Raw genomic sequence first — 25,928 nt, 5'->3', positions numbered from 1 at the left:
CTCTTCTGAACGAGAGCCTGGCAGATTGCGGGAAAGTGGGCTTAAGTCCTTTCTGCAAGGCTAACCCGGCTCCAGCGGTAAACCATTTACTTGAGCATTTTACCTTCCACTTTGACAATTTCATCTTTACTCAAAAACCTTTGTTGTAATTTCCAGGCTGATGATAAATTTTGGAAGGTTAAGTATGACCATGAGGCTGTAAAGAAAGCCAGAAAAGCTAAGAAAGCCGCCAGGAAAGCCGCTGCCCGTAAGAAGGGGAACAAACCTAGCGCCTCGGATATGCTTCATCTGGAGGATACCTCCGAGTCAGAGGTAGCTCTTGACTCTTTAGGCTCCTTTTTAACCATCTTATTGACACTGATTATCAGCAGGAGGATACAGGAGCGAGTCATGTAGCGATCGAAGAGGTAACTATAATTTCCTCTGACTCCGAGCCTTCGCTGAGATAGAAAGTCCGAAGAGTAACCCGGAAAGTAAGATTTTCACATACTTTAGCTTACCAAGATCCTCAATTTCTTTTGAAGCGACAGATTCACGAGAGCCGGAGGCAGACCCAGACCAGTAAAGATGCGGAACTCTCCTCCGGCTTACCCGATGTAACAAGAAAACGCCGGACTAAGGTTATCTCTGATTTATATCCTTTGTATCCTTTGGCCGGTTTCACTCGTCAACCACTCAATTCATCTGACTCAAACTATCAGGAAACTTCACCTTCCTCCGGTGAATCAATGCAGTCTAGCATGCCGGCTTTCAAAACCGCTCCAGGGTAATAATAATCTGTTTATCTTGCGCTTATCTTACTCATGTTTTTGTACTAACCCTTTGATTTTCACACAGTGTACAAGTAAAGCCCAGCAAGAGGGCGAAGAAAAATAAGCCGGCCGAAGAGCCGATCTTGACTGAACCGGAGCTCAGAACGGCTGCTCCTGATACCTCCGCTCATGAGCCGCCGCCTGAACCAACCCATGATATTCCAACGCCTACCACTGATCCGCCTGTCGAACAAGCCATTGAAGGTTCTGAGAACCTGGAGATCCCTAGCCCGGCCATGGCGGATGACCCGGACGTCGAAATCATCAAGACTGACTTTGTTGAACCGGGGAGACCCACCGTGCTGGCAAAGTGCTCCGCCAAGGAAGAACTTCTGGAACGCCGCAAAGCCAAGCTGGATGTCACTGATTATACTCATCTGAGTATTGGAGAAATCGTCTCTGGTTATGTAAATCAAGTGCACAACAGCCGTGACCTGGAAATTGACATGGTGAAACAGATACACCAAAAATCTGAGGTATAACTCTCGTTGCTATTCCTTATTTATCCTTACTATACCAGCCGAGCCAAGTCTATTGCTTATGATGAAATATGTTGTAGACTTAACACCAGCTTAGTAATACATGCAAGAAACCCGGCTTATCCTGTAGCGCCCAAGGGCCGGCTTAGACATCATGTTTGAACCGGTCCTCACCGTGTTATAATCAAGTACTTGAATAGCAATATGCATTAGCCCCCAAGTGCCAAGTACCTTTGCCTGCAAAGTGCTTGGGACTTATTTCCATGAACCGCCACTGTAAATAGAGTTCCTCAGCATACATTAGCCCCCAAGTGCCAAGTATCTTTGCTTGCAAAGTTCTTGGGACTTAATGTTGCATTATGATTATCCTGACTGTAACCCAACATTTATACAGGCTGCCATTAATCAATTTGAATCGGAGATCTCTGACTTGAAGAATCGCCTGAAGACTCAAGAGAGTGAGACCCAAAAGGCCAATTCCAAGTTTGAATTCAGTGTATCCGAACAAGAGAAACTGAAAAAGAAGTTTGAAGCAGAGAAAAAGACCTGGGCTGATGAAAAGATCGCCTTGCTCAACCGGGCTGAACAAGCGGAGGCTACTCTTGCAGAAACAACCGCCGAGTTATCCGGTTTAAAATGCCATGTATCTCAGATGGTCTCAGCAATCTTTGGTAAGTTACTCTACAAGTGTTAGCTATTTTAAATCTTTTTCAACAAGTATCTCAATTGTCATCAGCTCACCTGACTTTGTAATGCAGGCCCCAGGAGTTCCAATCTTAACCAAAGCATGCTGACAAAGCTGAAGGCCGTTTATGCACTGGTGGAACAACTCTACACCGGGTCACAACGTGCCTTAGCCGTCGTAGCTTTGTCGAATGAAGTTCCCACTCACCTGGCGGATGTACTAAAACGGCTTGCCGTGCTACCTCAGCGGTTCCAGGAATTAAGACGAGCTTCTGCAAGAGCCGGAGCCATAGCCGCATTAAGCCGGGCCAAGGCGTGGCTACCAGAGCTAGACCTGGCCGACATCGCCCTTGGGTATCCAAGCCTAAAGGAGGACGGCACCCCATTTGACCAGAAGAACTTCGCTGCTTGCGTGAAGGAAATACACCCTGTGGCTACTCTGATCGGTAATGACACGGATCTTACCAAGTACCAACCGGGTTATGACACCGAGAATCAGAGAATCCCAACACCACATTATGAAGCAATCAGCCTGATCCCTCTAATTCGTAAGCATACCTTCGCCCCTGAAGTTGATCCGGCCGGGTTAATTGATGATGAAGCTGAATTTGAAGCTTTGAGTGGCATTGACTGGAAATCATCAACCTTCCAGGACAGGGAAACAGACGGAGGAGCGGAAAGGGATGAACCGGAAGCTTCAGGCCAACAACACATTTAATCCATCTGGCGGCTTATATTTATGCCTTGATGAAAAACAATGCTTCCTTGTTTGGACTCGGGGAGTCATGTAATAGAGTAGAAAAACACTTAATTTTGTCGTGCCATCGCGCACTTGTGTGGCGCTCAACACTGTTTAAGCCGCCATCTTATATTCCCCCGTATTATGCTGATCCTCTGCTTTCCTTACGTTTAAAGAACTGCTTTAATTGTCCTGCATAGAGAACAAATCACAAGTCCCTTGGCGGCTTACCGCATGGAGGGTCATATATTTTACATATAACCCGGAGTATGAATCAAAAAGTCATAAAACCCGGTTCTCAATTATATCTTTGAGACATAATCATAACAGCATACCTGTGATCCTTCGATTATGCTGCTGGTTTATGTGATCCGAACAATGAGGGTGAGAACCCAACTCTGTAAAAATCGGCACATATGATGTTTATGATGTGCTATCAACTTTATCGATCAAGGTTAAGCCGGTGGAATAGAAACCACCCTTGAACACTTTTAGTTATAATCAAAAGAACTTCAAGTAAAATCCAAAAAATTGTTTGCAAAAAGAGACTTCAAAAATTTTGAGGCTTCTGATTCGAATACAACCAGAAAACCGTCCCAAAGGGGTTAAGCTAAGATTCGAATACGATCATATAGCCCCCAGTGGCTTTGGCGTTGCCGATCAAGTGGGTACCGATAGCTATGTTCTCTTCGGTTTGAATATGACCTATGTTTGAACAGGAAGCCCCCAAATGACCTTGAGATTGTTTAACGACGCTGATTCGAATACGATCCACGTCGGTTCCCAAAGGGAGTTGTGCTATGATTCGAATACGATCAAGAAGCCCCCCAGTGAGCTCGGCAGTGTGCCGATCAAGAGGGTACCGACAGCTATGTTCTCTTTGGTTCGAATACGACCTATGTTTGAATAGCAAGCCCCCAAATGATCATAATATTTAACGGCTAGATTCGAATACGATCATAAGCCGGATCAGCCCCCAAGCGATCATGTGAGATTACAATGAAAATAACAATGACACATTTACCTTTGAAGGGGAAAAAGGACAGAGGTCCTGCTTTATTATTTACCATACTATACACATTGTCAAAAATATGTACATTATGAGAGCCGGTGGCTCAAATGTAATAAGGCCGAAGATGAGCGATATTCCACGGCCAGCGGGTCTCCTGCTCCGACTTATATGAGGTTTTGTGCTCTCGAACATCGATAAGATAGTATGACCCATTGTGCAAGTTTTTGCTGACCACAAAGGGCCCTTCCCAAGGTGGGGATAACTTGTGTGTATCTGTTTGACCCTGGATGAGCCGGAGTGCCAAATCACCTTCCTGAAAGGTGCTGGACTTAACCCGGCGGCTGTGATAGCAGCGCAGGTCTTGTTGGTAAATCGCCTGCTACATCACGCTTGAGAATTCTGAAAATTGGGATTTGAGCCGCCGCCCTGGCCATGAAAGCCGCCGCCGCCTGAGCCGCCGCCCTGTCCATTATTACCGTCGAACATGCTGGAATTCTTGAAAGCCTTCATGATCGTGTAGTCTTTCCATAGATGAGTGGCCGGCTTCTCCCTAGTGCCATGCCTTGGACAGGGCTCATTCAACAATTGCTCAAGCGTTGGGCCTGACCCGCCAGACCGGGGAGGTGGTCTCCCCTTACGTTAGTGATTGTTACCCTGCGCGTTGGTGTTAGCCACAAACTCTGAACTATCATCAGCCTTACGTTTATTACCTCCTTGATTCGCCGGGTTATGCTGAGGGCCCTTGCCGTTGCCATTCTTCTTTCCCTTCCCTGTCTTTTCATCATCAGACGCGGGATCCTTGGTACTATCAGAGTCGGCGTACTTGACCAGAGCCGCCATCAGCGTACCCATATCATTGCAATCGCGCTTGAGCCGCCCGAGCTTCATCTTCAGGGGCGCAAAACGACAATTTTGCTCCAACATTAAGACCGCAGAGCCGGCATCCACCTTACCAGACGAATGTATTGTTTCCTTGACCCGGCGCACCCAATGGGTTGTAGATTCGCCTTCTTGCTGCTTGCAGCTAGTCAAATCCACAATTGACATAGGCTGCTTGCATGTATCTTTGAAGTTTTGGATGAACCGGGCTTTCAGCTCTGCCCATGACCCGATGGAATTAGGTGGCAGTCCCTTCAACCAAGTGCGGGTAGTCCCATCCAACATCATGGTGAAGTATTTGGCCATCGCTGCGTCACTGACCTCCAGCAACTCCATAGCCATCTCGTAGCTTTCAATCCATGCTCCGGGCTGTAAGTCAGCCGTGTAATTAGGTACATTCCTAGGTCCTTTGAAATCTTTGGGCAGACGCTCGTTACGGAGAGCCGGCACCAGACAAGGGACACCTCCGGTCCTCGTAGCTACGCCTGCCTCGATAGAAGCTATCGGGTAAGCTGTCAGCTGAGCCGCCTGTTCAGCCTCCTCATGTTCTCTGTCTTGATCTACCACGTTAAAGGCTCCGCTATGCGCCGGGCCATGCCCACCTGACAAGTCACGGCACCGGGCGTTGCTTGAGCCGGCCGCCGAAACCATGTGTCTGCTATAACTCGGACTCCGGTTTGGACAAGGGGTTGAATGAATCCTGTCCCGGCTATATGAATATGCCTCCTGCTGCGCCAAAGCCGTCTGAAGAAGTTCTCTGACCCTGCGGGTTTCGACAGCCGTTGGAGAATCGCCCTCGACCGGGAGAGCCGCCAGTCGTGCCGCTGCAGCGATCAGGTTTTCCAATGGGTTAGAATAATGACCCGGTGGTATTGGTACATATTGAGGTGGGGCAGTATTCACACGGGGAGGCCCCATCACTGGCTGAACCAGCGTTCCAACCCCGGGTGTCGTGATCCGATTCATCTCTGGCGGGTTACTAGGCCCTGCACCGGGCGTGTTGAAGAGGTTTTGAGGATCATAAACCGGAGGGAGCCGAGATTGAGCCTTCTGATACCTCCTTCTCATGACCTCATTGGATGCGTTCTGATCCATTGTGAGCCGGAAAGACTGCGCCTGAATCAGCTGAGTCTGGGCGTCCAGAGCCGCCCGCTCTGCAGCCATCCTGACTCCTTCCGCTGCCAGATCTTCCTTGGCTTGCACTATATCCAGCTTTAACTGTGCCACTTCTGCATCATGTTGAGCTTGATCCGCTGGGACGACTGAAGGAAATATGCCCTAGAGGCAGTAATAAAGTATTATTTATTTCCTTATATCATGATAAATGTTTATTATTCATGCTAGAATTGTATTAACCGGAAACATAATACATGTGTGAATACATAGACAAACAGAGTGTCACTAGTATGCCTCTACTTGACTAGCTCGTTAATCAAAGATGGTTATGTTTCCTAGCCATAGACATGAGCTGTCATTTGATTAACGGGATCACCTCATTAGGAGAATGACGTGATTGACTTGACCCATTCCGTTAGCTTAGCACTCGATCGTTTAGTATGTTGCTATTGCTTTCTTCATGACTTATACATGTTCCTATGACTATGAGATTATGCAACTCCCGTTTACCGGAGGAACACTTTGTGTGCTACCAAACGTCACAACGTAACTGGGTGATTATAAAGGTGCTCTACAGGTGTCTCCAAAGGTACTTGTTGGGTTGGTGTATTTCGAGATTAGGATTTGTCACTCCGATTGTCGGAGAGGTATCTCTGGGCCCACTCGGTAATGCACATCACTATAAGCCTTGCAAGCATTGTGACTAATGAGTTAGTTGCGGGATGATGTATTACAGAACGAGTAAAGAGACTTGCCGGTAACAAGATTGAACTAGGTATCGAGATACTGACGATCGAATCTCGGGCAAGTAACATACCGATGACAAAGGGAACAACGTATGTTGTTATGCGGTCTGACCGATAAAGATCTTCGTAGAATATGTAGGAACCAATATGACATCCAGGTTCCGCTATTGGTTATTGACCGGAGAGGTGTCTCGGTCATGTCTACATAGTTCTCGAACCCGTAGGGTCCGCACGCTTAAAGTTACGATGACAGTTATATTATGAGTTTATATGTTTTGATGTACCGAAGGTTGTTCGGAGTCCCGGATGTGATCACGGACATGATGAGGAGTCTCGAAATGGTCGAGACATAAAGATTGATATATTGGACGACTATATTCGGACACCGGAAGTGTTCCGGAGAAGTTTCGGATAAAACCGGAGTGCTGGAGGGGTTACCGGAACCCCCCGGGGAAGTATTGGGCCTTAGTGGGCCTGAGGGGAGAGAGAGGGCAGCAGCCAGGAGGTGGCGCGCCCCCTCCCATGAGGAGTCCGAATTGGACTAGGGGAGGGGGGCGCAGCCCCTCTTTCCCTCTCCCTCTCCCTCTCTTTCCTTCCCCCTCTCTCTTCCTAGTTGGACTAGGAAAGGGGAGTCCTACTCCTACTAGGAGGAGGACTCCCCCCTTCCTTGGCGCGCCCCAAGGGCAGCCGGCCTCCCCCCTTGCTCCTTTATATACGGGGGCAGGGGGCACCTCTGAACACACAATTGATATAAGATATTTTAGCCGTGTGCGGTGCCCCCCTCCACCATATTACACCTCGATAATATCGTTGCGGAGCTTAGGCGAAGCCCTGCGTCGGTAGAACATCATCATCGTCACCACGCCGTCGTGCTGACAAAACTCTCCCTCAACACTCGGCTGGATCGGAGTTCGAGGGACGTCATCGAGCTGAACATGTGCTGAACTCGGAGGTGCCGTGCGTTCGATACTTGATCGGTCGGATCGTGAAGACGTACGACTACATCAACCGTGTTGTGATAACGCTTCCGCTATCGGTCTACGAGGGTACGTAGACAACACTCTCCCCTCTCGTTGCTATGCATCATCATGATCTTGTGTGTGCATAGGAATTTTTTTGAAATTACTACGTTCCCCAACAACGACCGTGGCGGTTAACAGGGCAGTCATCTTATCCGTGAGATCTATCAGCACCTGAGCCGGCGAATGCACAGGGCCTCCTGCCACAGCGGCGGAGTCTCGAACAGGTTGCGTGCCGGCCATGATGATTCCAACCCGGCTTGGCAGCTCAAAGGGGTCCGGAATACTGTTACCATCGGAACAACTCCCGAGCCTACCGTCTTGAAGTTGATACAACGATTCTGTCTCTCCTGTAGACGTCTCACCATCAGAACAGATGGTCGTCTCATCGCCGGATGTAGATCCTTCAGAGAGTCCTCCGTGGATGCATCCCACGAAGGCACGCTTCAAGGCAGGCAGAGTCCGGGCAGGTCTCGCACGCTGAGCCGTCTCGACGAGGTCGGTGCGGATGTCCGGCTCAGGGCCCGGCTCGCCGATCTTGCCAATGAAAACGTGGATTCCGCCGAAGGGGACCCGGTACCCGTACTCGATTGAGTCGGTGTCGGGGCCCCAGCCTGTGTCATCGATGTAGAGCTTGCCGTGACGACTCTTGGTCATCCGGCCCACAGCGTATCCCTTGAGCCCTTCGAAGCTGCCCTTCAAGAACTCAAATCCACCATGCGCTGGCCCCACGGTGGACGCCAACTGTCGTGGAATTGTCACGGCAGATGTCCTCGTGAAAGGACTTAGTTGTGGAGCCATCACAACTAGGAAGTTTAAAGGGGTTAAAGCGGGACAAAGGACACGAGGGTTATACTGGTTCGGCCCCTTACGGTGAAGGTAAAAGCCTAATCCAGTTGAGGTGGAATTGCTAGGGTTTCGATGACCAGGGAGCGAGTCCGCTATGCCCGGCTATCGATTTGATGTTTCTTGCCTTAAACCGCCGGCGGGTCGTCCCCTTATATACACGGGTTGACGCTCCGCGGCCTACAAAGTCCCGGCCGGCTCATAAACAGTGTCCGGCTCGATGACTAGTTAATCTTGCCTTATAACACAAGTCATGCCATTACGGCGGTTTATCACTATAGGCCTTAAGTCGCCTACGGGCTTTAGGCCCTTTATTGAACCGCCATCTTCAAGCTTGATATTGGGCTTCATATGATGAATCGCCATAACGTAACCCGGCCCCTCCTGGGCGGGTTACACTAGTAGTTATATCCCCAACAGGTACCAAAGTAATCCAGGAGTGGATCACCGGACAGCGGTCAAGAACATCCTGAAATACCTGAAAAGGACTAAGGATATGTTTCTCGTTTATGGAGGTGAGAAAGAGCTCATCGTAAATGGTTACGTTGATGCAAGCTTTGACACTAATCCGGACGATTCTAAATCGCAAACCAGATATGTGGTGGAGCTGTCAGTTGGTGCAATTCTAAACAAAGCGTCGTGGCGGGATCTACGTGTGAAGCGGAGTACATAGCTGCTTCAGAAGCAGCAAATGAAGGATCTGGATGAAGGAGTTCATATCCGATCTAGGTGTCATACCTAGTGCATCGGGTCCAATGAAAATATTTTGTGACAATACTGGTGCAATTGCCTTGGCGAAGGAATCCAGATTTCACAAGAGAACCAAACACATCAAGAGACGCTTCAATTCCATCCGGGATCTAGTCCAGGTGGGAGACATAGAAGTTTGCAAGATACATACGGATCTGAATGTTGCAGACCTGTTGACTAAGCCTCTTCCACGAGCAAAACATGATCAACACCAAGGCTCCATGGGTGTTAGAATCATTACTGTGTAATCTAGATTATTGACTCTAGTGCAAGTGGGAGACTGAAGGAAATATGCCCTAGAGGCAATAATAAAGTTATTATTTATTTCCTTATATCATGATAAATGTTTATTATTCATGCTAGAACTGTATTAACCGGAAACATAATACTTGTGTGAATACATAGACAAACAGAGGTCACTAGTATGCCTCTACTTGACTAGCTCGTTGATCAAAGATGGTTATGTTTCCTAGCCATTGACATGAGTTCTCATTTGATTAACGGTATCACATCATTAGGAGAATGATGTGATTGACTTGACCCATTCCGTTAGCTTAGCACTCGATCGTTTAGTATGTCGCTATTGCTTTCTTCATGACTTATACATGTTCCTATGACTATGAGATTATGCAACTCCCGTTTACCGGAGGAACACTTTGTGTGCTACCAAACGTCACAACGTAACTGGGTGATTATAAAGGTGCTCTACATGTTTCTCTGAAGGTACTTGTTGGGTTGGCGTATTTCGAGATTAGGATTTGTCACTCCGATTGTCGGAGAGGTATCTCTGGGCCCACTCGGTAATGCACATCACTTAAGCCTTGAAAGCATTGCAACTAATGAGTTAGTTGCGGAATGATGTATTACGGAACGAGTAAAGAGACTTGCCGGTAACGAGATTGAACTAGGTATTGAGATACGGACAATCGAATCTCGGGCAAGTAACATACCGATGACAAAGGGAACAACGTATGTTGTTAGGCGGTCCGACCGATAAAGATCTTCGTAGATATGTGGGAACCAATATGAGCATCCAGGTTCTGCTATTGGTTATTGAGCGGAGACGTGTCTCGGTCATGTCTACATAGTTCTCGAACCCGTAGGGTCCGCACGCTTAAAGTTTCGATGACAGTTATATTATGAGTTTATATGTTTTGATGTACCGATGGTTGTTCGGAGTCCCGGATGTGATCACGGACATGACGAGGAGTCTCAAAATGGTCGAGACATGAAGATTGATATATTGGAAGCCTATATTTGGATATCGGAAGTGTTCCGGGTGAAATCAGGATTTTACCGGAGTACCGGAGGGGTTACCGGAACCCCCCGGGGGTTAATGGGCCATAGTGGGCCTTAGTGGAGAAGAGGAGAGGCGGCCAGGGCAGGGCCGCGCGCCCCTCCCCCCCTAGTCCGAATAGGACAAGGAGAGGGGGGCGGCGCCCCCCCTTTCCTTCTTCTCCTCCACCTCTTTCCCCTCTTCTCCTAATCCAACAAGGAAAAGGGAGGGAGTCCTACTCCCGGTGGGAGTAGGACTCCTCCTGGCGCGCCCCCTCCTGGCCGGCGCACCTCCCCCTTGCTCCTTTATATACGGAGGCAGGGGCAACCTAGAGACACAACAATTGATCGTTTGATCTTTTAGCCGTGTGCGGTGCCCCCCTCCACCATAGCCCACCTCGATAATACTGTAGCGGTGCTTAGGCGAAGCCCTGCGTCGGTAGAACATCATCATCGTCACCACGCCGTCGTGCTGACGAAACTCTCCCTCAACACTCGGCTGGATCGGAGTTCGAGGGACGTCATCGGGCTGAACGTGTGCTGAACTCGAAGGTGCCGTGCGTTCGGTACTTGATCGGTCGGATCGTGAAGACGTACGACTACATCAACCGTGTTGTGCTAACGCTTCCGCTTTCGGTCTACAAGGGTACGTGGACAACACTCTCCCCTCTCGTTGCTATGCATCACCATGATCTTGCGTGTGCGTAGGAATTTTTTTGAAATTACTACGTTCCCCAACAAGGAGCAGCAACGCACCTTGCTGCTTGGGGACGCCATGGACCGAGGAGGAGCAGGCGACCTTCATTTGCTTCGAGAGGTAGCAACATCACCACAACGGACACAACAACGTTGATACGAGTGGAGGCGACGCACGTCGGCTAGGGAAGGCGGCATGGATGGCGCAGGTCAGCACGGTAGGAGGATGGCCAGCGGGAGATGGTCGTGGATCTCCTCGTCCACCACTGCATGTTGTCCCAACTTGAGCACGAGGGCCGACCGGTGGCGACCCCATGGGGAGGAGGAGGGAGGCACATAGGGGAGGGGCTAGGGTTAAAGGGGATGTGGTAGGAGGAGGACAGGCGGCGGCGGCGTACAACGCGGCGACGTGAGGTGGAGGACGGGGACCGAGGCAAGTGGTGGCGGCAGCGAGGCAGGCAGTGAGAGGACGGTGCCCTGATGCGGAAAGGAATCCAGGACGTCCGGCGACCGCGGCGCGAACCCCGCAGAGGCATGCGCACACCTCGTTGCGCCCGCATGGGTTCACGATGCCGGCGACGGTGCCCTCCTTTTCTGGCCGAGGTGGCCAACGGGGGGAAGGAGAAGGGCGAGGAAAGGGACGGCAGAGGCGTGCGAACGGCGCCGCCGGCGGGAGGGTGGCGAAGGAGGCTAGAGCGAGTCCGAGGGGATGCGGGGATGGGGCGGCGGCTATGGTTGAGCAGCGGGAGGAGCGGGAGGAAGAGATGGTGAGGACTGAGAAGTGGGGAAAGGAGAGATGCGGCTAGGGTTCCACCACGGACAAGCTTCCTTTTATACGTGTGCGTGTGAAAAGACGAGAATGCCCTCAGTGGAGCACGGGAATTACAGGCGGTGGCACGAACCTGAGCACACTATTCGTTATAGCAGTGTCAGCTTTGATCCGACGGCCAGGCCCTCTCCATCACACGATCCGACGGCCAGGCTCTCTCCATCACACGATCCAACGGCCAGATCTCGTTTGGACACGCAGTCAGACGGTCCAAAATCACATGGCCCGAGAAGGCTTCATTTTATCCCAGACTCTAACAATGGGATTTGTTCACTACATATTTTGTTTAAAATATACGAGGGGCCATGGGGCTCTTGCCTACCAGTAAGCAGTAAATCAAAACCTTCTTTTGTGCAATTTTAGGCTATGATCGCGATCGACTGATAAAAAAAATTATCGTGAGGTTGAAGGATGGCAGATCCTAATTAACCTTTTATTTTTGCGAGAATCCTAATTAACCTTGTTTCTCAACTAAATCGTCACCACTGTAGTAACCTTCAAGGATGACAGCGGCAGCAAAGCCAGTGAATGGCCGAGAAGTGCTTGCAGAGGCCGAGCTCCACTGAGCTATTTATTTTTTTCAGTCAAAATACTTTTCCACGCCTAAAAAAAAAATCTGAAAAAATATACATGTTGACATATAATTGTAGTATACATGTACAAACTTTCATGAAACATATATATATTCATATGTGATGCATACAAAAAAGACAAATACACATATTAAAATGGATTTTTTTGTTGTATTTGGGTCAAATATTTGACTTTTTTGTGAAGCATGCAAATAATGAAATTAGTTGATCAAATTTTATACATACTTGAAGAATATGCATATGTATTTGTAGAAAAGTTTCTGACATTTTGTTGAATTGTTTTTTTTATTTTTTGCAAAACGAGCTCGATGGAGCTCAGTCTTTGCAACGCCCCACTCGTGAATGGCTCCAAGACATGCGACAGTTCCAGCATGCATGCAGGGCATCGGCCAAATTATGAAGATTGCCCATGCCTGCACCTACTGATCAGCAGGCGAAATATTACGAGGGTTTACAGAGTGACACTGACTTACTCCCTCTGTCTCAAAATGTAAGACGTTATTACATCCAATATACTCCATTCTATAATATTATAAAACGTTATCACATCCAATATACTCCGTCCTATAATATTACAAGACGTTATTACATCTAATACATGAGTATATTAAATATAATAACTGAAAATACACATGAGCTCCTGGGCTATTAAATTTTAAAAATATCAGGAAAATTCAAAAAAAAACCTAGAATTTCGGGATATCAAATCTGGGTGCCCAATCTACTCCCGTGTGAAGTTTCGTGAAAAAATACCAGAAAACATATCCGTGGCGAAGAAAATACAGTCTGACCTACAATCCATCCAAACAGTTTTTCCCTATACATAGGATTTTTTGTCTTTTTTACTGAGAATATGTTTCCTCGTATTTTTACACCAAACTGCACACGGGAGTAGATTGGAGACCCAGGTTTGATATCCCAAAAGTTCAGTTTTTTTTTTGAATTTTTCTGGTTTGTTATTTGAATTTAATACTCATATAGGGGGTGAGTGCTACAAATCCTCTTTCATATAATAACATTTTATATTATGAGACGGAGGGAGTAGCATTTTTGGGACGGCCTGAATCCGGTCATACACTGCATGGAATCTTTGTGGTGGAGGACATGCAGGGTCACGACTCGAGAGAAAGAGACATAATTCGCGTCACTTCCATGATCCTCTACCTGCCTGCTCGCCTTTCTGATGGGTGACATGAGGCATATGCCTCTCTGACAAAGCTTCAGTCGGTTCGTCCATTCCGTCAACCTCCTGCGCCGCATGCAGCGGATGCGTCGCGTACGACGACCTCCCGCGTCTCGCCCGCCCTCGCTGCTTTCCGCCATGCCCGATCCACGCACTGTGCTGCTGCAGCTGCTAGCTACCATCGATCGCACCCAAAAACCCACTTCGATACCTCACCTCACCTCGTGCTCACCTACCTCGGCCGCGTATATATGTCGACAGCTCCGGCCCTGGACAATGGCGGCCAGACCGATCGATCTCGTACGTCTCGACCCGACCCGACTAGTAGCTGAGGTGACGGCCGGGGAGCTAGCTACCTAGCTGCTCGTCTCAGTTCAGTCGTACGTCGTCGGAGTCGAGCAGAGTCGGTCGGTCGGTCATGGTCCTCATGGAGGCGCCGCTGCTGGCGAAGAGGCCGGCCGTGGTCGCGGAGGAGGACGCGGCGGCGCCGAGGAGCTACAAGAAGGCGCGGGAGGCGTTCGTGCGGGAGGCGGAGCGGCTGTGGGCCATCGCGGCGCCCATCACCTTCAACATCCTCTGCCTCTACGGCGTCAACTCCGCCACGCAGCTCTTCGCCGGCCGCCTCGGCAACCTGCAGCTCTCCGCCGCCGCCGTCGGCCTCTCCGTCGTCTCCAACTTCTCCTTCGGGTTCCTCCTCGGCATGGGCAGCGCGCTGGAGACGCTGTGCGGGCAGGCGTACGGGGCCGGGCAGCTGGGCGCGCTCGGCGTCTACATGCAGCGGTCCTGGATCATCCTCGCCGTCTCGGCCGTCCTCCTCTCCCCGCTCTACGTCTTCGCCACGCCGATCCTGCGCGCGCTCGGCCAGGACGACGCCATCGCCGGCGCCGCGGGGGACTTCACGCTGCGCATCCTCCCGCAGATGTTCTCGCTGGCGCTCACCTTCCCGACGCAGAAGTTCCTGCAGGCGCAGAGCAAGGTGATGGTGCTGGCGTGGATCAGCCTCGCCGCGCTCGCCGCGCACGTCGCCATGCTGTACCTCTTCGTGTCGCGCCTCGGGTGGGGGCTCGCCGGAGCCGCCGCGGCGTACGACGTCACCTCGTGGGGCATCGCCGTGGCGCAGGTGGTGTACGTGGTGCGGTGGTGCGGGGACGGCGGCGGCTGGGACGGCCTGTCGTGGAAGGCGTTCGAGGGGCTGTGGGCGTTCGCCAAGCTCTCGCTGGCCTCCGCCGTGATGCTCTGCCTGGAGGTGTGGTACATGATGGTGCTCGTGGTCCTCACGGGCCACCTCGACGACGCGGAGATCGCCGTGGGCTCCGTGTCCATCTGCATGAACCTCAACGGGTGGGAGGCGATGCTGTTCATCGGGCTGAACGCGGCCATCAGCGTGCGCGTGTCCAACGAGCTGGGCTCCGGCCGTCCGCGGGCGGCGAAGCACGCCGTGGCGTCGGTCATCGCCCAGTCCCTGCTCATCGGCCTGCTCGCCATGGCGCTCATCCTGGCCTACCGCAACAGCTTCGCGGCGCTCTTCACGGGCGACCGGGCCATGCAGGCCGCCGTGGGGAGGGTGGCGTACCTGCTGGCGGTCACCATGGTGCTCAACAGCGTGCAGCCGGTGATCTCCGGGGTGGCCATCGGCGGCGGGTGGCAGGCGCTGGTGGCGTACATCAACCTGGGCTGCTACTACGCCTTCGGGCTCCCCCTCGGGTTCTGCCTCGGCTACCTCCTCCGGCTCGGCCCCCAGGGCATCTGGGCGGGGATGCTGTGCGGGACGGCGCTGCAGACGGCGGTCCTGCTCGCCGTCATCTGGAACACGGACTGGGAGGACGAGGCCGCGCAGGCGAACGAACGGATCAGCGCGTGGGCCGGCGAGAGCAAGCAGCTGGTTCATGGGGACGCCGGCGCCGGCGACGACGGTGACCTCAAGGAAGCGTTCCGAGTGTGAACCGTCGGTGTGCGCAGATCGTCAAAGGACTGACAACCATTGATTCTGGTGCGGAATTCATAGAGTGCGACGATCTCTCAGTCGACTGGTGCGGATGGGAAAGAATATAGCGCCATGAACAAAACTAGATGGAACTTTGTGTGTTTACCCCTCTGAGTTGAGAATTGCAGAAAAGGATTAACAGAGGAAATAAGGTGATTCATGGCTCTGTTTAGATAAGGTATCTCATCGGAAATCATACGGCATGCATGCATGCATGGATTAAATCTTGCTCTTTGCAACTCAATTTTTTTGGGTCTTAAAACATGGGGCATTCCACGTGTCGGCCGGCGGATTTTTTTAAAGGGTGTGGCTAGGTCTAAGTCGACTGAGACTTAACCAAGTCTAAGTCAAATGATATAACATGTAAAAAGGAAAAAAAGAAAAACTAAAAAAATTGCACAAATCTCCACGTAAGATCCTATAGCATCGTAAGTCCCAGTTGACTGAGATTTATCAATCCCCTTCTTTAAAATATATGTCGCCTTGCGAGCCGTCCCGCTATCTGTATCGTTCTTTATGTTTTTCAACAAGACTCTTGTTGCAAAACCTTCTTTTCTCTAATTTTCTGTAACAAGATCCTTGTTACAAAACCTTCTCTTCTCAACAAGACTCATATTGCAAAACCTCTTCTTCTCTTATTTTCTACAACAAGACCCTTGTTACAAAAATTGTAACAACATCGCGTGCCACGTCTAATTTTCTGCAACAAGACTCTTGTTGCAAAAGTTATAACATCTCCGGTCACGTCGCGCACTAGCACTGTCTTCATTCGATGTTGCCGTTCCGCAACAACTCCTTTGTTGCATAAACTTGCCTCCGAGGTGATGTTGCGAACAAAGATACAGGGCTGAGCCTGGGAGGGGAACTTTTGGTCTATGGGGACATATGCACCCTATATGGGAAAAAAAATTAGTAATTCAACAAAAAGTCAAAAATTCCTGAAAATATTTTTGAAATAAACTTGACCTTCTATTGTACTCGTGAGAAATAAAATCCACAAAAAATATATCCTTTAGACTTCTTTTCAAAAAAGACAAATTTTTGGCTATAATAGTGTGAATAGTGACCTATAATAGCAAATAAATTTTGTCTTTTTTGCTGTGAGGTCAACTATTTTTCGTCGACATTTTATATATCAGTGCAAAAGTAAGTAAGGTGTTTTGTCAAAATAGTTCTTACCTATTTTGACTTTTTATAAATATCAAAAAAATTCCCATATAAGGTGCATATACAACCAGAAACCAAAGTGTATTTCCCGCTGAGCGTGAAGTGGATGTAGACGTACCATGCGGTGATGTGGTTGCTGCCAGCATCGGTGGTGACAGGACGGAGACGAGATCGATGGCGCTCCACGCCGGCGTGGCGGATCTCGCCAGATCCATCAATCGGTCGATGGGGAGGCGTTTGGCGATGGAGATCCGGCATGGATGCGCTCGGCGACGATGACCTACAGACGGCGGCGCTTGGCTTGGCCGCTGGTTGCGAGCGTCCGGGCACATGGATGTGGGAAGAGGAATAGTTGAAGAGGAAAAGGAGGAAATGAGAAGAGGCATCCTCCAGCGATTGTCGCCGGTGGCCTCTCTCGCACGTGCTCGGTCTGCAACAGACCATTTGTTTCCGTCAAGACAACTGAAACAAGGGGTCAGTTGCAAGACCTATACTAGGATAGAGATTGCTTGTGAGTCGTTCGATCCAAATCAAATCTGACAGCCACGGAGGAGGTCAGAGCGCGCACAATGATCCGCCAGTTGAGCGATAGCATTGCCCTTTAAAAAAATACTGAAATAAAGCCACTACACTTTTTTTTTGGTGAGCAATTTGTTCTGCTGGAGATCTATATGGTATTCACATTGTTTTGATTTCTAACACATTGCTCTTCCCTTGCTCTTTGTGAGCTAATTCAAACAAAGCAGACTGTTCATGTGTTAGAAAAGGTGGGCAGAAATAAAATAAGAAGTCCAAGAAAAATCACGAGATCGAAGAAATGGTAAAGGAGATTGCACAATCTTGCCAGTGACTATATCAGAATATGTGATTTTAAAATTTCTGAGTTAAATCTATCTAAAAACATCAGGAACGACGAAAATAAAAGGCAAGGGACAAAATAAAAACGAAAAAAACCGTGCATGCATCCGTGCCAAAGCAGTTGGCAACCTTAGTAAATATATAAAGGCCACTACAGGTATGTAAAGCCAGGCAGTCGATTGGTGAGGTAAAGGTTCAGAAAAGAACTCCAGATTGCTATCAGTTTATATATGTTTGTAGCACAAAGCAATGTACACCGAGCTCTACGATTTAATCCTCCACAATTGAATATCTGTTCAAAATGACCACACGGTTTCATAAACACAACCAAACACCGGAGAAATCGACCTGCGCCCACGCCCAGGTATGGAAATGCCGGCATTATTATCGGTTTATTCATAAGGCCACAAAATCAAGAGTGAACGCTCGACGTTGGTGGTGGCACTAACAAGACTGGCATGCCGCCATCATTGGCGGAAAGGGTGTGTGTGCCTTCGCCTAGTTCTGAGCTGCTGCCATGTTGCGGATTACATAGGGCAGGATGCCTCCATGGTTGTAGTAGGCCAACTCCACCTGCGACCGCAAAGAATGTGTCAACAACCCAACCGAGAAACTCCTAACTGACACAATTCATACAAAATTGTAGGAGTGATAGTAAGATCCAACAAGCTTTTGATATCTACTCCCTCCGTTCCATATTGCTCGTCGCTGATTTAGTACAACTTTGTACTAAACCAGCGACGAGTAATATGGAACGGAGGGAGTATATATATACCTCTGTGTCAAAGCGAAGTATGCAAGTGAAGGATTTGTCGTTGTCCGTGGTGATGGTCACATCCTGGCCAGGACGGATCTCGCTGACATCGGTGGGAAGGTTGATGGTGTAGCGCTCATGTCCAGTAAGGCCGAGTGAGTCGGCATCCTCGCCGGCTTTGAAGCACAGAGGGATGATCCCCATCCCGACCAAGTTGCTTCGGTGGATCCGCTCAAAGCTCTTGGAAATCACCGCTTTCACACCCTGAAAATAATAGCACATACACACTGTTGTTTAGATGCTGTTGTTTTCAAAATATATGTACGAGGACTGAAATATAAGCCACTAAATCTGCAACTTACGAGAAGCATCGGCCCCTTGGCAGCCCAATCACGAGAGCTGCCGCTCCCATACTCGGCGCCAGCAAGAATGATAGTATCATGACCTTCAGACTTGTATTTCTGCAATATTACACCAACATACATATAAAACTAAGGTACAGATAGATGTCCAATATTAATCTATTCACATACAACTAGCAGCGACGTACCGTGGCCGCATCGAAAACAGAGAGCTTCTCCCCTGTGGGCACATGAATAGTCTTGGGCCCAACCTCTCCACCCAAAAACTTGTTCACAATCCTGATGTTTGCAAATGTTCCTCTTGCCATCACCTCATCGTTACCGCGCCGGCTACCATATGAGTTAAAGTCTTTCCGGTCCACACCACGCTCAAGCAAATACTTGGCAGCAGGACTGTCTCTGTGAATGCTGCCTGCGGGTGAAATATGATCCGTGGTAATGCTGTCTCCAAAGTTGAGTAAGCAGTAGGCATTCTTCACCGCGTGTGGGCCAGGCGGGGACATGGTCATGTCCTTGAAGTAGGGAGGTTCGTGGATGTAAGTGGAGTTTGAATCCCACGAGTAGAGCGATGCTTCTGGGACAGGAAGCTCGTTCCACATTGGGTTGCCTTTTGTGATGGCCTCGTATGTGCTCTTGAACATGTCAGGCAGCACACTGGATTGTACAACCTGTTTGTTGAGTAGTACCATTTAAGTTCATTTACAAAAGAGATGTGTAAGGTAGAAACGACATCCGATGTAGTGCAGCAGGCAGCATGATAGCAACAGGTCATGATTTTACACACAAAAGGATGAAGGTATACTGAAGTATATATATACCTCTGCGATTTCTTCAGTTGTGGGCCATATATCCCTGAAGAAAACTTCCTTGCCATCCTTTCCAACTCCAATGGGTTCCTTCTCAAAATCAATGTCAACCTGAAAAGTACAAATTGTAACATGCACAAAAAGAATACAAATAATTGACCATGCTAGCCCTTTGATCAAAGTTATGTGATCGCCAAATTCATGGACTTACAGTGCCAGCAAGTGCATATGCAACAACCAGAGGTGGTGAAGCAAGGTAATTAGCCCGAGTCAAAGGGTGCACACGCCCCTCAAAGTTACGGTTGCCCGACAACACAGCAGCAGCAACAACATCTATGCAGCAAAAAGCAAACGGTAAATTGACGACACAAATTCCTTGCAGCTAGCTAAAAATATCCAATGCGATGCATCCTAGACATACCATTTTCTGTAATGGCAGCTGATACAGATTCATGGAGTTCACCAGAATTGCCGATGCAAGTGGTACACCCATACCCAACAAGATGGAATCCTTGCTTGTTGAAGTATTCTTGAAGGCCACTGCGTGATAAAAATCACCAAAATTTATTCAAACATGCCACTGGATATGACATTAAAATTAGTCAAGGACAACAAGATACCTCTTTAGCAAGTATTTAGTGACAACCCCAGATCCAGGGGCAAGGCTTGTCTTTACCCATGGTTTGACCTGAAGATTAGTATTACTCCACAGTCAGCAGAAAGCAGAGAAACGCAGGAAGTACAGCAAAATCTGAGCACATTGGGGAAGAAAAGGACCTCGAGACCCAATTCGCAAGCTTTCTTTGCGACAAGGGCAGCACCAAGCATAACACTGGGGTTTGATGTGTTTGTGCAACTAGTAATTGCTGCTATAACAACACTGCCATGCTTCAGTTCAGCAGGTTGTCCATTAAAGTCAAATTTCACAACCTTATCCTGTTGTTCCTTCGGCACCGCAAAGCCCTGACATTTTGTGTGTGTATTATGAACAATGTCAACATTGCAAATTCCAATGCAAAAGGTATAAGATACATAGATAACAGCTTACCTTGAAACCAACTTTGTTGTCCAGGCAAGCATGCCAATCTGATTTCATGTCCTTCAAAGTGACACGGTCATGCGGCCTACAGTAGTAAACCAAACAATACTTCATAAATCGTAATGCACACATCCCAATCAGCAGAACACTTATTCGACTACAAAACTAAGTCATACCTCTTCGGGCCAGAAATGCAAGGCTCTACCTCATCAAGGTCCAGCGCAAGATACGAAGAGTAAACTCTTTCTAATTGAGGCTGTCATCATGAATGCAAATATGTCTATATTGTGAAAAACAAATAACTTAAATTCAAACACAGTAACTTAAGAAAAGGCATACCTCATTATAGTCCACAAACATATTATTAGCTCGTAGATATGCTTCGATCATTGACACCTAAATAAAAAATGTAAGATTCAGTCTAGAGAAAGATGCAGCTCATTAGATTATGTCATCCAGTTCAACGAATATCACAAACAACGGCAATGGTAGCAATAAGAAAATAATGGCCAGGATAGCAATAGCACTATAACTTTCAGAAACTTGGAAGCTACTGCGTGAGCAATATTCCACCTCAATAGCCCTAGCATGAGCAATATACCTCACCCCTGTGGGGCATAGAAAGGCAGCTGTAATATGCTTGACTGCTTATTACAACAGTTAAGAGTAAAACATAAAGCTTTTAGGTATAGGTTTTCTCAAATTATAGCTCTTTAAGAGTACAGAGTTCTTATATGTAGCTAAAGTTTCATGTTCAAACAAAGGAATTGCACATGGAACACACTGAATTCATATCACCCACACACAACTTCTATATTGTGGTGGTGTGGTGGGGAATAAATAAAAAACATCAACGCCCCATTTAGGAAAACACGGGGATTATTTGCCACCACAAAACATCACCAATGCGATGAAGAACTGTCACTATTTGCTTACTGTTTTAACATAACACATAGTTCATGCTTATTTTGGCTATCAAAGAGTACTTGATAATCATTATCAAAATATCGAAGTTATGGAATGGGTAAAAGAGTTTGTCGATAGTGGAACCTACAGTTTCATCGCTTCGGCCAGTCAATCTGAGATAATCTAATGTCACATGGTCTACAGGGAAGAAGCCCATGGTAGCTCCATATTCTGGTGACATGTTAGCAATTGTGGCCCTGTCAGCCAAAGACAGTTTGCCCATACCTTCACCTGAATAGAAACAAACGAAAGGAAAAAATCAATAAGAAACAAACAAACAAATTATATCAAGACATCATGCATCATATAGTGCAAAATGGATACTTACCATGGAATTCGACAAATTTGCCAACAACACCATGCTTCCTTAGCATTTGGGTAACAGTCAGAACAAGGTCGGTAGCAGTGACACCATTCCTTAGCTTTCCAGTCAACTTGAACCCAACCACACCAGGCAACACCATGCTCATCGGCTGTAGAAGGAAATAACATATTGGTTAACTGGAGGTACATCAAAAGGTGATAAAAAAAACAGTGAGCATTTATCAGGTTATGCTGCTGAACTTATAGGATTTTTGGCTTCAGGGACCACCATATCATAGAGGATGGATTGGTCTATCATGTGATAATCCCATTTTGGTGGGATGCCTCGATCCCTCACTTTCCACTAATTTTATGCTTATGAGGGGTGAGGTCGTGACGAACCAACCCAGTTCATTCCATAAATGTGCAAACAGAACAAGTGGGCTAGATGTGTTTTGTACTTGACCATTACCATCCGATTCCACAAGCCAAACATTCAATAAGTTCCAAGTGAAGACAAGTTGCACAAACAAGTTACCATATTATAGTGAAGTAGACTGTTTTAAGGAAAAGCAGGGCACTGTGATATAGGTACGAGAAAAGGATGTTAGGACATAGTTGCGTTGCAAAGAGATCGTCATTAGTGCATTTTTCCCTCTCATCACAAGATCTTAATAACTATTATTGAGGTTGGCAGAGCTCCACTGCAGATTTACCTGCCCAAGCATTGTAGCCTCTGCTTCAATACCACCAACTCCCCAGCCAGCAACACCCAAACCATCAATCATAGTGGTGTGTGAATCAGTGCCAACAACGCTGTCAGGGTACATGATGCCATCTGTGTTGAAAACAACTCTGCCAAGATACTCGAGATTGACCTGGAATATGGACACAAATATGAAAAAATGAAGATAAAGAGTTTGTTCAGGTACATGTTGGCAATGGAAAAATTCCTTTGACCCAGCACGTTTACCTACCTGGTGAACAATACCAGAACCTGGGGGGACAACCAGCATGTTCTGGAAAGCAGTTGAGCCCCATTTAAGAAAACCAAATCTTTCTCTGTTGCGGGTAAATTCCAGCTCCATGTTCGACTGCAATGCATTGGACGACCTTGCTACATCCACCTGCACCGAGTGGTCAATAACAAGATCCACTGGAACCTGCAATCCAAATGAAAATATGTATATCAGAAAAAAAAAAATAGATGGGTTGTTACTCAAAATATTTTTTCTATAAAAAAATAAAGATGGCCCAGAACAAGCTGATCAAGTTTTTCAGTTGACAAGGAGATAAGGTGTACCAATGGATTGATCTTGTTCGCATCACTGCCCAACTTAGCCAACGCATCACGCATAGCTGCAAGATCTACAACTGCTGGGACTCCAGTGAAGTCCTAGAGAGTAAATTAAAACCAATCATAAGCACAAGGCACATCGAAACCGTGAGATTTCCTGTCAATGTTTCAGTTCAAAACCTGGAGCAGAACTCGTGCTGGTTTGAAAGGTATCTCAGCCAGCTTCGGAGATGTGTTCTCCCAGTCAATGATTTTCTCGACATCATTCTTGGTAACTTGGAAGCCATCGCAGTTACGGATAGCTGACTCCAGAAGAATACGGATAGAGTAGGGCAGCTTATCTGATATACAACGGAAAAAAAGTCTGTCAGTCTGATAACAACACTGACAAATTTTAATATGCGTGAGTAATGTTGCAACTATAGATTTGCAACTGCTCACAATCAATGTAGGTTTAGGGGGGCACATAGCAATTGGCATGTTATCATGCATAATATATTCTGTGTGCAAGTGAATTATATAACTTTCTAAATAAGAGTATGATATGAAGCAAATCATTTTCAAACAGCAATGCTAACTAGTCAAAGGCAAGTGACTGAATGCAGAGTTGACTTGCACATGTTACAGTTTTCCCAAGTCTAGGATGATGCAAGAATTAGACTCAACAGAACAGGCGCAACCCAAACAAGATTGTAAACTGCAAAGAAGAAAGTGAAAGCACAGAAAGTTCCAAAAGCAAGCAGAACAATTACCGATCCTTGGATCATTTAGTGCAGGAAGGCTGTAGAATTTCCCGTATTCACCACCCTCGGGCTTAGGGAGGCTGGTCAAAATATTGCTGTAGGCATGCTCAGTACCTGCACGGAAAGACAGGCAACAAGATGAGTAATTGGCATAAATGAAGTGTAATGCATTAATGAAACGGTACTACCGCATTAGTTGCTTGGTCGAACAAGACACGTCATAAATTGCTAAAGGTGTGTTTCCATTTTCCTTGTACAAGCCGCTTAGGGGGGGGGGGGGGGGGGGGGGGGATATGAACAAATGACTCCCAAGTCAATTGAGTAGGTCCTCAAGTTGGTGGATTGTTTAAAATTACTCGCATTTTCGTAACTCTAACATATCCCTACAAGACCAGGATTGAGATTCATGTAGAGTGCATAAGCACATAAACATAAGATCATTGTTTTTTAAGGTGTCCCTGAGGCACCCTCTGACAGCAGAGGTTTGAGGCGTCTGCAGGCGCCACCGTGGGCCATATCAGACGCCATGGACGTCAGTGGGGAGCAGAGCTCTTAAGCAGGAAAGGGGAAAGGGAACACAGTCAACGATTAACATGGAGAGCTCTCCCTCTCCGGTCGCTGCTCCACATCCTCTGCTCTGGGCAGGCAGGCACGCGCCCCCCGCAGCAGCAGGCAGGGTGTGGCTCCTCCTCTCCCTTGTTTTCATCCCCTCCCAATACTCTGTTTCTACGCGTGCCTGGCTGCTCTTTTTCTCCTCCGCCTCTGCTTCTCCTCACCATCCGAATCTGCTTCCTCCCAACATTCTCCACAAGTCCACCCGCAAGGCCGTAGCCCTGCCACGGCATCTCTCCACCCCCATGCTTGATCTGGCTTCTCTAGTAATTGACCCTTCTCTTAGTGTTTCTGCAGTATCCAAGTGCACCTGCACTGGCAGACATCTTCCAGGGCAAAATGGTGGCAGATAACCAGTAGCTAGCACTAGCAGGTGGTGTGCTTCACTACTTCAAACCAAAGAAAGCACACAGGCAGGGAAAAGGGGAGAACACATCTGTCCTGAATAAAGTACCCGAATCTATACCCACTGATAGAGCACGTACGATTTTCTCCAATGAAGAGAATCGCGCTACTCCAGCAGCAGCACGAGGCCACCTGCCTGAACAAACTGAATCCATTCGAATCTGCTGACCTGGCTGACGGATCAAATCCACTCGACAGCACGCCACAGGCCTAACAACTAATCCTTAAAAACCCACTAAATCTACTCATCAACAGCCCCAGATCGACGCGAAACCAACGACGCATCTCTATCCGTCCCCAGAATCCAAAATCTCCGTGGGGCAGAAGACGCCTACGCAACTAACTATGCAGGCCTCCGGAATTCCGACTTCAAACAAGTGAGACGCCAGTGGACGGCACCGGCGAGCGCGACGCGAACACGAGCCGCTCCGGATCACCGTGGTTGACGCACGCACGCACCTGAGACGGCCATCCTGCGCTGGAACCGCGCGACGGCAGGCGCGACGCTGCCCCTGCCCCTGCCCGCGGCGGACGACGACGAGCAGCGCACTCGGGCGGCGCGGAGCAGTCCGGCGAACGGGCGCGAGGCGGCTGGGGGGAAGGAGGCGCGGCGGAGCTGGGGCGGCGGAGGGAGACGGTGGTGGGAGTAGGGATCTGAGGAGGCGGGCGGAGTAGGCAGCAGCTTCATACATATACGGGGAGGGCCGGTGCGATTCACCGGGAGGCGGGTGGGGTTGGTGCGAGCGAGCGAGCTGCGGGGCGGGGTGGGTCGTGACCCTGGGCAGTGGGGCTCGGGTTCGGGGTTAACCGCGGTTGGGTTTGGGGGAAGGGCCGTGGCCCGTGGCCGGCACACGGGTCGGGGGCTTCGGTGGCTGGCTGGTCCCGACCTTCGCTACCAGGAAAGGTCAGGTGCGGTTTCAACTTAATTCTGAGATAGACACTGCTATTAAAGTGTTGATGAAGGATTTAGACTT

The 25,928-nt window shown here is 48.5% G+C and overlaps 2 protein-coding genes across 2 annotated transcripts; one reads left to right on the top strand and one right to left on the bottom strand.

Moving 5' to 3' along the window:
• The first annotated feature begins 13,831 nt into the window (after positions 1-13,831).
• Positions 13,832-15,897, top strand: LOC123146226 (protein DETOXIFICATION 35-like). Its single transcript, XM_044565835.1, has one exon. It carries the CDS (start codon positions 14,077-14,079, stop codon positions 15,598-15,600), a length of 1,524 nt encoding a protein of 507 aa, XP_044421770.1. The 5' UTR covers positions 13,832-14,076; the 3' UTR covers positions 15,601-15,897.
• Positions 15,898-17,846: 1,949 nt separating this feature from the next.
• On the bottom strand, positions 17,847-25,716 carry LOC123146225 (putative aconitate hydratase, cytoplasmic). Its single transcript, XM_044565834.1, has 20 exons — positions 25,414-25,716; positions 23,947-24,051; positions 23,375-23,535; positions 23,201-23,293; positions 22,875-23,060; positions 22,614-22,775; positions 21,923-22,067; positions 21,683-21,825; positions 20,968-21,024; positions 20,805-20,884; positions 20,638-20,713; positions 20,367-20,552; positions 20,210-20,277; positions 20,011-20,129; positions 19,801-19,922; positions 19,602-19,700; positions 18,972-19,451; positions 18,784-18,882; positions 18,443-18,685; positions 17,847-18,240 (listed from the first exon to the last, which is right to left on the bottom strand). The coding sequence occupies exons 1-20, from the start codon at positions 25,640-25,642 to the stop codon at positions 18,166-18,168; spliced, it is 2,928 nt and encodes a 975-aa protein (XP_044421769.1). The 5' UTR covers positions 25,643-25,716; the 3' UTR covers positions 17,847-18,165.
• Between the last annotated feature and the right edge of the window lie 212 nt (positions 25,717-25,928).

Source organism: Triticum aestivum, chromosome 6D, assembly GCF_018294505.1.
Source record: "Triticum aestivum cultivar Chinese Spring chromosome 6D, IWGSC CS RefSeq v2.1, whole genome shotgun sequence".
Classification (NCBI taxonomy): Eukaryota; Viridiplantae; Streptophyta; class Magnoliopsida; order Poales; family Poaceae; genus Triticum; species Triticum aestivum.
The sequence above is the reverse complement of the archived record's forward strand: the minus strand, read 5'-3'. Positions and strand labels throughout refer to the sequence as shown.

Coding starts and splice junctions, on each gene's coding strand:
- LOC123146226 (XM_044565835.1), top strand. CDS start 14,077: ATGGTCCTCATGGAGGCGCCGCTGCTGGCGAAGAGGCCGGCCGTGGTC.
- LOC123146225 (XM_044565834.1), bottom strand. CDS start 25,642: ATGAAGCTGCTGCCTACTCCGCCCGCCTCCTCAGATCCCTACTCCCAC. Junction 21,826..21,922: donor CAAATTTGTCGAATTCCATG/GTAAGTATCCAT, acceptor GTTTCTATTCAG/GTGAAGGTATGGGCAAACTG. Junction 19,923..20,010: donor AGCTGCCATTACAGAAAATG/GTATGTCTAGGA, acceptor TTTGCTGCATAG/ATGTTGTTGCTGCTGCTGTG.